Source organism: Psammomys obesus, unplaced genomic scaffold (genome assembly GCF_907164565.1).
Source record: "Psammomys obesus unplaced genomic scaffold, mPsaObe1.curated_primary_1811, whole genome shotgun sequence".
Lineage (NCBI taxonomy): Eukaryota > Metazoa > Chordata > Mammalia > Rodentia > Muridae > Psammomys > Psammomys obesus.
In genome coordinates, this window is record NW_026596125.1 from 7,051,301 (window position 1) to 7,064,546 (window position 13,246).

General features: G+C 52.2%; 1 protein-coding gene across 4 annotated transcripts in view; it reads right to left on the reverse strand.

Annotated features, from left to right (window-relative positions):
• Positions 1-2,397: 2,397 nt before the first annotated feature.
• Positions 2,398-13,246, reverse strand: part of Sh3pxd2a (SH3 and PX domains 2A) — a 203,561-nt gene continuing 192,712 nt past the window's right edge. For all 4 annotated transcript variants that reach the window (XM_055591630.1, XM_055591631.1, XM_055591629.1 and 1 more), the window contains 4 exons: positions 11,845-12,179; positions 10,877-10,926; positions 8,353-8,472; positions 2,398-7,514 (listed from right to left, as the gene is read on the reverse strand). In XM_055591630.1, the coding sequence (XP_055447605.1) occupies positions 5,565-7,514; positions 8,353-8,472; positions 10,877-10,926; positions 11,845-12,179 (2,455 nt within the window). In that variant the 3' untranslated portion in view covers positions 2,398-5,564. The remainder of the gene's footprint in view (positions 7,515-8,352; positions 8,473-10,876; positions 10,927-11,844; positions 12,180-13,246) is intronic.

Below are 13,246 nucleotides of genomic sequence, written 5' to 3' on the forward strand. Positions count from 1 at the left end.
TCCAGAATGAGACTTGGAGTAAGGCAGGGACTTTCAGCACAGGGGCCCCGCTCTAAGGCCACTGAATCCTAGGACTGCGATGGGGGAGGAATTCTGTCAAGGTCTCTTGAGATTTAGACAGGATTGGGGAGGGGGGGTATCACATGCCAATTCCTTGTAGCCAGGTTAGAATCAAGCCTTTGGAAAGACCCTTCCATTTGGTCTACAAGCACCACTGCGCCCACTTTGTGGCCTGAGGGTCCCGGATGTCCTAGATGCACAGAACAAAGCAGTAGTTAAGCAGAGCTAAGGTCACTGACCTTGTCCTTTTACTAGCTGAGCTTGGGAAATGCAGGGACATGAGACTGACCCAAGTGGGACTTAGCCAGAAAAGCTCAGAAGGTCCTGAGGAGCCCTCCACACTCTCAGGAAGCACTGTAAGGCTTGCAGGGGAGATTCTAATACCCAAGGACATGTAGGGTGCAGGTGGGTGCCCTGATTTAACCAGTCGACACTTCCAGACTCAATAGCATCTCTTCCATGTCTTCATCTTGGTGCCCGGGATAATGGCCTGGGCTGCTTCTGTTAGCTGTTAATGCCAGTGTGAGTTTCCAACTAAATAAAATAATTACAAAAACAAAAAGACACATTGCACTCTCCAGCCAGAATCGTGTGAATGGCACACATACTTGCTGCCAGAAGCTGCGAGTCCCTTGGGACCTGCCCAATGACAAGGACTAGTTCAATGGAGACCGCCTGCCCGGTATTTATTTTCTCTAACCCCATGCTATTTAGTTCAAGTGGGAAATAACCACCAGTCTCTCTCTCCCCCACACATACACAGGTACTCATGTAATTTCCATGCACATGGAAATTACCACCACCACTACACACACACACACACACACAAATGCACACATGCCATCTCAGCCCTCAAAAAAGCGAGGGAATCTTAATTGGTTAGTGATGAGAAATGTTGTCTTTCCAGAGAGCTGCATGGATTTTCTAATTGATCAGCTATGCAGCCATATCTGTTCCTAGGGAGAGACCCCACAAGGGGCCTGGACCCTCCCCATCTGTATAGAAATTCACACAAGGCGGGTGGGAGCAGCAGGCCTACAGTACTACATAAAGAGATACACCAGCAAGGCTGCGCTTGCTGTCCTGGGGAGCCGAGCCCCGCAACCTGCTCTCACCCCCAAGAAGACACTTTATCCCGCCACTTCCCTTGCTGCATGTGAAAGCAGGCTGGTGTGTACCTGTCAAGGGGGTTTCTGTTATCAGAAGCAGGGCTCATGCCTGTTGGCCAAGTCACTGAGATGAACGGGTGGCCGGGACTCAGCCCCAGGCCACTTGCAGGCCTGTAGGAACTAGATCTCACTGGGTATGAAGGACTTAAAGCACCTGCCCTCCAAATGGGTTTGCTTACAGTCAGGATTCCTGTCTGTAAGGTGAACTGAGGTTCCATAGTTTTAGAAAGACTCATGCATACATCCAAAGCATTGTAGCCCACACATGGGGAGGCTGGGGCGAGAGGGCTGCTGGGAATCTCTTCCAGGACGGGTCTCTCGGAGCAGCTGGCTGCAAAACAATGGGCATGAAAACAGGAGTGGATACCTCATTCTGCTCTGGAGACTGGGCCCAGGAGGTCAAGAGCACCGTGCCATTTCCCCAGCTCTTACTTCTAGGTGGAAAACACCAGGTGGCTCCCCTTTCTTCATGCCAGGGGGTTGGGGTGGAGATAGACAGCTGGCCTGCCTGGAGATCAAGCTCCCCACCCACCCATGTACTCCACAGTGCTGGCTCCTCCCAGCAGCCCCAGCCATCCTCTGCAGGCAGATTCAACAGGGTCCACTCTGTCCCACATCCCTCTTGGTAATATTGCACATTTCCTGTCTCAAGGTGTTTTCATTTTCCATTGAGAATGCAAGGTATTTGGAGTGAACAGGGGAAGTGAGTAACCTTAAAGAAATCCTATATTAGTCAAACCCAGAAGAAATTGGGGTGATTTCACCTGGTCCCCCCTCCTAAAAACAGAACACTACGACTTAAATAGCTTACGTCTGCTCTGCAAGTACTAATCACATGAACGTAAAGTTTGCCTGAAATTCCCTTGTCCTCTTTTCCTTAGATGATAGTAGTAATATGCCTTTGCTGAGGAAAGCAATGGATATAAATACCAGTAAAATATGCTGCTCTAACATCTCAAAGTGACTAAATGATTCTATATAATGCCTTCGTCCATTTAGGAGTGAGAAAGGGAAACCCTCAGGGCCAGGCTGGGGGTGGAAGATGTGAGGCCCTGCACACAGAAACTCACACACACACATTGTGAAGGGAGCCCCCAGGGCAAACGGGAGACCAGCTGATGGACACTCCCATCAGCTTCCTCCCGCCCCCCCCCCCCCCCCCCCCCCCCCCCCCGTGAGAACACAGAGAGGCCAGGCAGTGTCGTCAGGCCTGCCAGAGATAAAGAAGGAGAAGGTTTGAAGACTTCCCTCCACCCCTGGAATAGAAGGAAAGGGTCTTTGAAAGACAGACAAAGCACCACACGCTGCATCTTCGGGCATTATATAAACCTCAATAATGACCTCAGAAGGGCTCATTATGATTAAAGTTGCAGTATACAGCAATACAATGTCATTTCACATTTTCAATCATAATAGAAAACTAAGTTTGGACTTTGCTGAGATGCCTTTTTTTTTTTTTTTTTCTTTTAGTCCGATCTGGTTTTCCTCCAGATGGATCAGAGCCCCAGGCCCTGTCCTTCTTCCACTGCTGCCACAGTCCGTCCAGTATCACAAAGCAGCTCATTAGCTCTAAGGAAAAGCCCTCTTGCCCGGGCAGGGCTAGGATCCAGGGACACAAGGCCTGGCATCCCTTGGCCATGTCTGGGAAGTCCTGGCATGCACCCTTCTTGTTTCAAGTATTCTTTGGGCTTGCAGGGTTTGTGCTGTGCCCTGACAGGTTGGTGGTGAGGCACCTTGGCTATCACTACTTGTTGCCCAAGTCTACGTACTGACACTAGGTGGCAACATTCCCCACTTTCCCCAGATGCCTGAGCAACTCCCAGCCATCCCTGGGGCTGGATGTTACAATGTAAACACAATAAACTAAAGGGGCGGGAGAGGAACACAGTATTAACGCAATGCGGGAACCTGCCATTAACTGGGCGATTTGGGGAAAGCCATTTCCTTTCAGTGGGTTAAAGTAACCAGAAAGGATGGGATTAAGTGACTTCTAAGGTCCCTTCCAGTCCCACTGGGCCTGTGACTACAACACTGGGAGTTGGGAGAGGGTCTTTGGGATGCAGATGGAAGGATGTGGATGCAGAGGGCAGGGCAGGTAGGAAAGGCAGGCTCTGGGGATCCTGGTGGTCCAGTCCAACTGAGATGCTCTGTGCCTGGTGGGCGCACTAGTCATTGTGAGCTGGCTCAGTGCAGACATCTGAGGAGCGAGGCTGTGGGCTATCCCCTGGCAGACAGCTATGCGGAAGGTCCTTTCACCTGACAGTCATTCTACTTTTAAAATTTATTTTAAATAGTCATAAATTACTTTTTCTTCTTTTAATAAATATGTGCTGTTTTAAAATGAGAAGAGTATATACTGCATCTTTAAGTAATGCACTTTGCTCTCCGAGTTTCTTTCCATTTCACCTTAAAGTGCACTAATTAAGAAATAATGAACCACTTCTTTATCATTATTGTTCAAAAGTACAAATAATATCATGAAGACACCTACCCACTACCGTTAGTACTGCAATCTAGCAGATTAACTCAACATCCTGCTCTATTTAATACTGTCCAGCAGAAGAAAATAACTAATTTCAATTTTAAACAGACTCATGAACACAGAAAAGGAAATAGAACAATATTACCACAGGGCCTTTGACAGGGGAGGCTAGCGGTTTGTATCTGCACGTGGGAGGGTCATAGGCTTGGAGATCCAGAAGGTTAGGGTTGGGAGCTGAAGGCAGACCTGCCTGGGGGGGGGGGGGGGGGGAGAGGCGTGCTTCCTCCCACGTCTCCTGGAACCAGCAGCCCTCGGTCAGGGGAGATGCTGGCAGCTCAGCCACAGGCTATGAGGCAGGATCTGTCCCAAATCAAGGCACATGTGGAATCCACTCCCAGCTCGAGGGGAGTCCTTGGAGGAAGCACACTGTGCTTCTCTCCGGAGGGTCCCCCCTGAAATGTCCAATATTGAATCACAACCCAAAGCAGAGAACTGCAGCAAACTCCATTCCTTTGCTTCTCTGTTCCCTGGGGCATTGCCCTTGGGAACACAGGGTTGGTTCCTGGCTTTGGAGTCCATCTTCTTGGGCACTTGTAGCATTGCCAGAGGCTAAGGGGCCCAGTGGGTGGCATCTGCTCCAGGCCGACCCAGCCAGAGTCCCTTCTGCCCAGGGTTGGTGGTGACTTACTTTTCTACAGTAAGGCTTTCTTTGGGCCCTGCCCAGGTTGGAGAAAATGTGCAGAAGGAGGCATAATAGTCACCCAGCAGCCTGGCTTCTAACAGTGCCCCTTTCCCTCTTGGGCAGGAACCCGAACACTTTGTTTCACGGAGTCTGGGACCTGGCCATAGCGGGCCCCAAATTCCCTGGTGAGGCGCCATGCTCGGGCACTGTGCACACAGTGGAAACCTAAACAAACAACTTGGCTTATGGAAAGGCAAAAAATGTTAAACCAAAATCCAAATAAAACATCCCTCCCCGGAATTCAACAGAAAACCCCACCCACCCCTGCTTCTCTGCTTTGTGAGGCTGAGCCCCTCGGGCCCCCGAAACAATTTCTAAAACAAACCCCAAACCAAACGCCTCCCATCCAATAACCCTTCCCCAAACAGGCAAAAGGAACTGCCTACCCAGAAACCCTCAGGCAATCTCTAGAGGAGCCTGGCATCCTCTAGGTCAGCTCCCACACTGTGTCCTCTGAGTGCCCCGCAGAGAGCAGGTTCTCATGGCAAGGCCAGGGCGGCACAGCAAAAGGAAGCGGTCCTTGTTGGCATCTGGGAACTCTTAACTACCAAACATAGGCTGTGGCCTGGCCCCAGAAAGGGCTGAGCTCTTCGGCGACACTGCCAAGCCCTCGAGCTGGTGGCCTTCCAGGACCCCCACCAGTGGTCAGCGGTGGACTAGAAACCAGCACAATCTCAGAACACATCATTAGGACAACATAAAGGTGACTTCCAGAGGTGAAGCCAGCCACTGTAGTGGCTGAGCAGCGGCAGGACCCCAGACACAGCTCACCTCATGACATCTTTTCCACATGTGCAGCAAAGGCACGATCAGGCTTTCCCCACACGGCCTGTACTAAATGGCAATCCATCAGCAACGTCATCAGTGTGTATGCAGGGGTCCTGGGCCCAGGGTGCGCCTGCTATTCCCTTTCTCCTAAGTCTACACACCCATCACATCCTCCCTTCCAGCTAGAGGTTGTGCTGGGGTGGGGGTTACATATTCTGCAGGGTTCAATGCCGTCATCCCCCCTCCCTCTTCCCATTTTGCCCTTCCCCTTGTCTGCAACGCCACAGCTCATCCCACGGCAGCCGGAGCGGGCTCGCTGAGTCTGGAAGGGCTCCCTGCTCTGCTAGTTCTTCTTCTCAAGGTAGTTGGAGGGTACCCAGCCCTTGAAGGGCTTCACCTCATCCAGGATCTGGCAGTACCACCAGCCATTGGGGTTCCTTTCCAGCACCTCCATGGACACCCCCTCCTGGAAGCCAGCGGTCTCTTCATCGCCCTCATAGTCTGCGATAGAGATGTATATATCTTTGAGGTTGTTGTGGATGAACTGAGACTTCTCAATGGGCTTAGGGCGCACTGGGGAGACCGGGATGCCGTTGCGCTGGGTAGGCAGCAGGGGCGATTCCGAGCCCTGGCTGGCAGCCCGCTCTGCCAAGCGGCCCTTGGCCTCAGCGGCTGCTGAGCGTGCAGTGCTAAAGGAGGAGTTCCTGCGGACACCCCGAAGGCTGTCCGTGGCCGTCAGTGACTCATTCCTACGCAGGGCACAGGACAGGTTGTTGTCCTTGGGTGGCGGAGACACAAACACAGACTGAGGCCTGACTGCCACCTGCCGGACCCCATTCCTCATCTTCACCGCCGCGGTGCCCGAGGTCTTGCCGAAGCCCCCGGGGGGCTTAGAGGGGATGGGTGGGGTGGCCCTCTTGTTCTGGTTCACAGTGTTCAGTGCTTGTACCCGCTTCTCGATCTTTTCCAGGCTGTCTGACTTGCCCTCGTTCTGCGAGCTCTTTACTGTGTCTGGCTCTTTGTCAGCGGTGTCAGGTTGCTGGTTCTCCTCGGGCACCAAGTAGTGGGAGGGAGCCCAGCCCTCCAGCTCCCCAAACCTCACATACCACCACCCGCTTTCCGCCTTTTCCAGCACATGTACTTCCACGCCCTCGGGAAAGCTGATCTCTGAGTCCTGGACCTTCTGATAGGCGCTGCAGGTCAGGAAGGTGGTACCTCGCCCTTCCCATTCCTTCTTGGGAACACAGGAGGGAGTGGTGGCTGGGAGGGGGATGATGTCCGCAGAGCCTCTCCTGGACCCCTCAGAGGCCGTCTGTGGGGGCAGCTCTGAGTCCTCACTCCTAGAACCCTTGAGGCCACCCCGGAGCTGGCCTGTGGGCCTCAGCTGGCGCCGTAAGGAGCTAATGTCCATTTTCTCCTGGCTTTGAGACTCGGCTCGGTTCAGGACTGGCTTTGGTCGGACGGATGGCTTGGCTCGGGTGCAGGAGGCCAGCCCAGCCTTCACATCGGCATCTTTCTTGGTCCCGACCTTGGGGGTGCCACGGATGCCTGCATCTGAGGCGGAGCGAGGCTTCAGGTCACCATTGTTCTTGGACAAGGAGGAAGAAGAGGAGGAAGAAGAGCAGGTGGTGCCGATGGTGATGGAGGAGGAGAAGGAGACGTTGGACTGGTTTTTCCCCAGTTCTGCCTGGGCATTCTTCTCTGCCTTGAGCTTGAGGAGTGACGATGATTTGGGAGAACTTGACTTGGGGGAGTTTTTCATGGCAAGAGACAGTGAGGAGCTTCCAGGGGAGTCACTGTCCCCAGAGGAGCACCTGGCAGACAGGGTGTCTTCTGTGTGAGGCCTGAAGCCCTCGTTCTCGTAGATCGTCTCCTCTTCCAGGGCCACGTCCTCACAAGACTCACCCACCTTGAATCGGGCCCGCTGCAGGGAGGAGGCGGGCGAGGACCTTCGGGGCTGGGCAGGACGCCTGTCCCCAGAGCCTTTGTCCTCTGTGGGCTCTTCACTCAGCTCAGGCTCCGAGTCAAAGCCAAAGGCAGGGATATCATACTCGGGCTCCTCATACTTAAACTTTAGTGGGGAGTCCTGGCTCTCACAGGCCCCCGCTGGGTTCTCCTCGGTCTCCTTGGGTTTGCTGGGGGGTGCGGGTGGCGGCACCTTGGGCCGGGTCAGAGTGCTAGCTCTGCGGCTCAGGTTGGGCTTCTTGCGCTTATCGATGTATGACGCAGGGGCCCAGCCCTCCTTCTCCCCAATCTGCACGTACCACCAACCACCTGAGTTCTTGTCAATGACCTGGGGAAAGAGGGGCAGGCCAGTGAGTTTCAGGGGTCTCTGGGTCCCTACGATGTCCCAACCTGTTTTTATAGACACAGCAAACCGAGCCCATGGGGCAGTCAGTGGCGGGTTAGATTCAAACCCCGGTCCTGGTTGTGAGGCTCCCACCCTCCTGGTTTCCTGGCTCCCTGAGTCTGTGCCAGTAACTTGGTGGAGGGGGCTTCCTCTATAGACCTCCATGACGCTCCCCAGATGTACCACACATTGTTCCTAACCCCTCATAAAAAGTAACTTTCGAAGGATCCATATGTATACAGAACCAGTGTTCTATCATTCCTCTCCTCTACCCATGCCAAGCGTCCCTCGAAAGGGCCCTCAGGTGTGCGTGGGAATAGGCAGACAAATCAAGCGGAGACCAGATCCTCCCAGGCTCCACAAAAATCTCAACAAAATCTCATCAGGACAAGAAATTTCTTGTCGCAAAAGAAGGACAAAATATTGTCCTTTGATCTCTGGGTGCGTGCACACGTGTGTATCTTCCAAATAAAACATTCCCAAAAGCAAACTGTTGTATCCTGGAAGTCCACAGGCCCTCACCAGAACTTCATTTCAAGGCTCTCCGTGCTCTGCCCTGCATATGTCTTGGGACATGCCACTATGGGCCAAGCACTATGAGCAAGCTGAAGGCAGAAACCCAAGTCCTGGGCTTTAGCCCTGGTTGTGGCCCGGTCTAGGCAAGCACTCATGGCTGGGAGGCTCATTTCTGTTACCCGCCCTGCCTGACCCTCAGAAACCTTGCCAAGAGAGACATATTATAAAATATGGAACACAGGCCCTTAGCCAGAAGAAGGTTCACCTCTGCCTTCTGTCCACCCCGAAAGCTGATCCCGTCAGAAATGCAAGACTGGAACTCGGCAATGGTGTAGTATTCCACCTCAACAGAAGGGGGCTCTGGTGGCTTTGGCAGCTGGAACCCCTACAGCAGAAACAAGCAGTGAGCAAATCCAACTCATCAGAGCAGGGCCAAGGCCAAGGACTGGTGCCCACTGGCTCACCAGGTGCTTGTGGTCTTCACTGCCAGCTGGGTGGCAGCTGCACTGCAGGCAGCTATTACAGTTCAGAGCTCCCCCCAAGGAGGTTTCACGTAACACTGTTTGAGCTATTGGGATGCTCCCTACCGATGCCTCAATAGTTGCATCCCAAGGTGGAAAGCTAAAGACAGAAGAATCATTCTAACAAGGCAGGGACCCCACCATTTCCTAAGTCTAAGGGTGGGTCCTCAGCCAGGTGGGTAGCTGCTGGGGATGAGGGACAGTAAAGGAGGAGTATAGGGTTGGGGAAGGAGTCCTTGGGAGGGGGTCAGCTTGTTGGTACCCTGAACAGCATGCAGAGCCCTGTCTCAGTAGGCAGGCAGATTACCCCAGAGCTCCTATATGCCTTTTAGATGCTGGCACTTTTCTCATAGTGATATTCAAGGACACTTTGAACAGTCGGCCCATGACCTGTGAGCCACATTTTTTTTTTTAACAGCCATTTGCCATGCACCTACTGGGTGCTGCTCTGAGGCAGCCAGTATAAGTGACAGGAACAGCCAGCCTGGTGGGCTGTAACTACAACATGATGTACTCCTGGCTTTGCCTTGTTATTTCTCTTCTTCCTATACTCAGGGTTAACACAAGCAACTGAAAAGGCAAGTGGGGAGGGAAGGGGCAGCTATGATGTGGAAGGACCCAGCCCACTCTGAGCCTCGGTTTCCTCTTCTGTAAAACAGAACTAAGAAAGGGGTCATGAAGATGATTTCTGTGATAATGTAATAAATTCCGATCCAGGATGGAGGGATGCAGGGACAGTTGAACAAATCCAAACTCAATACCTCCGGAACCCTGTCTCTTCCTTTACCCTTCAAGGCTGAGCTACCTGTCTTCTGCTCTAAGCAGAGCTGTCTTGGGTCATGCTGAGTGAGAGATGGGAGAAAGATGGTTTAGAGTGTGTGTGTGAATCAGCAAATGCTCCTGTGCCTGGAGATACAGTCACACATGGAAGCAGGCACAGCCAGCCTAGCTTCATTCCCTCCCTACCCTGACAGGGTAGGGTTCAGCTGAGCCTAACTGGAACCAGCATCCCTGCCTCGGCGAGCTTGTATTTGTAAGTGTGGAAGGAATGACTGTTTTTGCCAAAGTCAAGTCTGCCCGAAAATAATTAGCTGCAGCTCAACAGGAGAAATGGAGACTTCATTGTTCAGTTGCAAAAAAAACCAGGGGAAAAAGGGATAGAAATTTCATTTGGACTAATGGCTAGATCACAAAATACTTATGGCCAGAGGCCACATCTTCCAACATATGGAGGCCCCCAACTCCCATGGATGGGCCACTGGAGTAACATGCAGCCAGGCATGATTTAGAGATCCATCCTATGTAGAGTGCCAAATGGTGGCACTGACATCCAGAGGTCCACACAAGAAAGGAAGCCCTGCTGCATGTCCTGAGTAAGCACCATTGCCTCCCATCCTCATGGCAGACCTAGGAGGTGGCCAGTACTCTTCTTCCCTCTCAGAAGAGGAAACTGAGAAATTCGGAGGGTAGGTGACTTACAAAGGGTCTTTCTTTGTTCCTGTGTCAGAAACAGAATCTATGCCAGGCTCCAGTATCCCTTTCCAGGGATGCTAGGGATGGTACTTCCAAGGCTTTGCGCATGCTGAGCAAACACTCTACTGAGCCACACCCTGGCCCCGGAAGCTTGTCTCCCCATGACATCACACTGCCCCCTGACCCACTCCCTTATGCTTTAACTGTCCCCTGCCCCATCCCATGACAGGCCTCTCAGTCTGTCACCAACACTGCTGTTCCCCAAGCTCCCAATTACATATCTCCCTGCCTGAGCTGTCAGTTACCAGTCACTCATTCAAGAGTCAGGGACCTCAGCAGCGTCAGCCCTCCATGAGCCAGATCCTGCAATCCACTCTCCTTTCTGAAGGATAAGCAGTGGTCTGCTTTTCCCCTCTAGACTGTAAAGCCCACCACATTCACTGGGCAATCCTGAGAAAGTTGTAAGACTTTTGGGCCAGCATAGCCAGAAGCCCCATTTCTAGGCCCTGGCAATACCCCAGTGGACACTCCTGCTGGCCAGTCTAAATGTTTATGTCTGCCAGTGCAGCGGCCGGGATGGATTGATTTAGCCTTGGAGTGCCATGCATTTCTGACTATAAACTGTCTGGCTATGCTCCAGGGAGGCCTGGGATCTGCAGGCTCCTGTCCCTGTCCCCAGCGTTGTAAAGACGGCAACCCCAACCAACCCTTGGGCCATAGGCTCTGCCTCAACAGTGTCAAGCTAGTAAGGGTGCTGCAGTCATCCCAGAGAAGGAATGAAGACTGTCCACATACCAGGCTGGATTCTCTGCGTGGGGGCGGTCTTGTCCTCAGATTTGGGGAGCCTGAAAGAAGAGCCACAGCTTTAAGACTCCCTGTGGACAGTACCTACACCTGCCCTCCCTGGGAATGGGGGTGGGGTCCACTCACATCCTTGAAACTTCACGATTTGGTCCCATAACTACGAACAACCCTGTATTCTAAGTCACCATAGGCCTGAAGAGAGCTTTAGGCTTCTTTGCCTGTTCTTTAGAAGGACCCACAGACCCCCTGAAATCTACAGAGACTACAGGGAGTTTCAAAGGCTGTATAAGTTTATCAAATTTTCAGTAGAAGCAGGAGCCACATCTATTTCTTGCTCACTAGTCCTAAGTCCTCTGAATGTAGCACAAGGCCAGAAGAATGTCCTGCCTAATGAATATTCCTCTAAGTACCAGGGAGCTAACAATAAAGTGCTAAATATTAACAAAACAAAACAAAACCCAGAACATCTTTCCTCTAGATTATTGGCTGGGCACAAACAGAAGTTGTTCCCACCCCCACCCCATAATACCAAAGGTGTTGCTGGTTCAGAGGTGTGTGTGGTGGGTGAGGAGAGGCAAGTTTTAGTAATTGATAATGTATGCAGGTGGGGGATGGGCACGTGTGCCACGGCTTTGGGGAGTCACTTTCTAAAGCCTTTCTGGAGAGAAAAGATGTCACTTCCTGCTCTGTCCCTTTGCTAAAGAGCCACCCCTGATTCCTTCTCAGGGAGAGGGAGGCCAGTAGCCTGCTTCCTCTTGGAGCACATCTTCAGAGCAGTAGCTTACAGGGACACAACCACTCCCTCTTCACTCTTGTGTCAGCTGACAGTCACAACTCAGGCTGTAGCTCAGGGTGAAAATGACAGGGAGACCCTGACTAGTCCCTGGATTCCCCCGCACCATGCCTGCCCACTCTATAGGGGCTCTGTAGGGAGAAACTGGGGGCTTCCTGGTGCTTACTGATCTGGGCCCTCTGCGGGGCAATCCTGGCCACGGCTGGGGAGCTCTGGGCCAGCTTGGATGTAGTCCTCTCAGGGATGCCCAAGGCGCTGCCGTTGGAGGCATTGCAGAGGATGGGTAGGCTAATCTCCTTCTTGGTGATGGGGGCTTCCGATCCCTCGCCGTCAGTGGGGGCCTCCTTATCTCCAGATGCTTTCTTGTTGAGCAGGTTGCTGATCTCCATGATGTTCCCAATGATCTCCACTGGACCTGCCAGGTTCTTCTTCCGGGTTGGCAGGTCATCCTTGGCCTTCTTCAGATAGGATGCTGGCGCCCAGCCCTCTTTGCCTAGATATCTGTGAGAGGAAGGACCACGGCATTATTAAGGCCATCGTTTCTGGCTTCTCCTTCTACGCCCAGGCTTCAGTCTCCACCTGACCTTGCTTAGCCGAGCCATCTCTTCCATGCTGGGCTAGAGGCTTGGCAGTTCCACTGTCCCATAGGAAACTGGAGCTGGGACCAATGGGAAAGATACTAGACACTGAGCTATCGCTCTCAGACAAAAGCAGGACCTAATTATTGTTCTGCCTCAAAGGTAGACTTCATGATGGCCTGCTACTTTTTGACCCAAGAAACTGTGGGCAGTTCTAGAGAGACGTGGAGTATGGGTAGAGTACAAAGTCACATTCCTATAGAAAGGAAAGTGTGACCAGACAGGAAAGAGGTAAGCACAGGTCCTGGCTGTGTTATCTTGTTCGGCTTTTTTCTGCAAGATACAGGGGTGCGGCTGCTAAAATGGATCCAAAAGGACAGCTACAGAAGGACTTGAGACCAAAGAAGGTTCTCTATTGTTGAGTGTGGTGGCATAGGCCTAAAATCCCAGCGGTCAGACGACCGAGGCAGGAGGATTAGAAGTTCTAGGCCAGCTCAGAAAACCAACTACCTTGGGATTAGATTTAAGGCCTTCGCAACAGGAGGAGGTTCATGCCTGGCACTGTGAACCTGGTGATAAGCCCCTAGGGGAACCTACCAAATCAGTGGTTCTTAATGCTGCAGCCCTTTAATCCAGTTCCTCATGCTGTGGTGACCCCCAACCGTAAAACTATTTTTGTTGCTACTTTATAACTGCAATTCCGCTGCTTTAATATATTGTAATGTAACTATCTGTGTTTTCTGATCACAGACAGTCTTCCATCCGGAAGGAACCACAGGCTGAGAACCACTGAGCTCAAAGAGGCTTCTTTCTAAATATTTATCTTTAGCAGAGTGCAGTGGCGCATACCTGTAATCCCAGCACTTCGGGAGGCAGAGGCAGGCAGAGCTCTGTGAGTTCGAGGCCAGCTAGCCAAGACGACACAGAGAAACCCTGTCTTGAAACACACACACACACACACACACACACACACACACACACACACACACA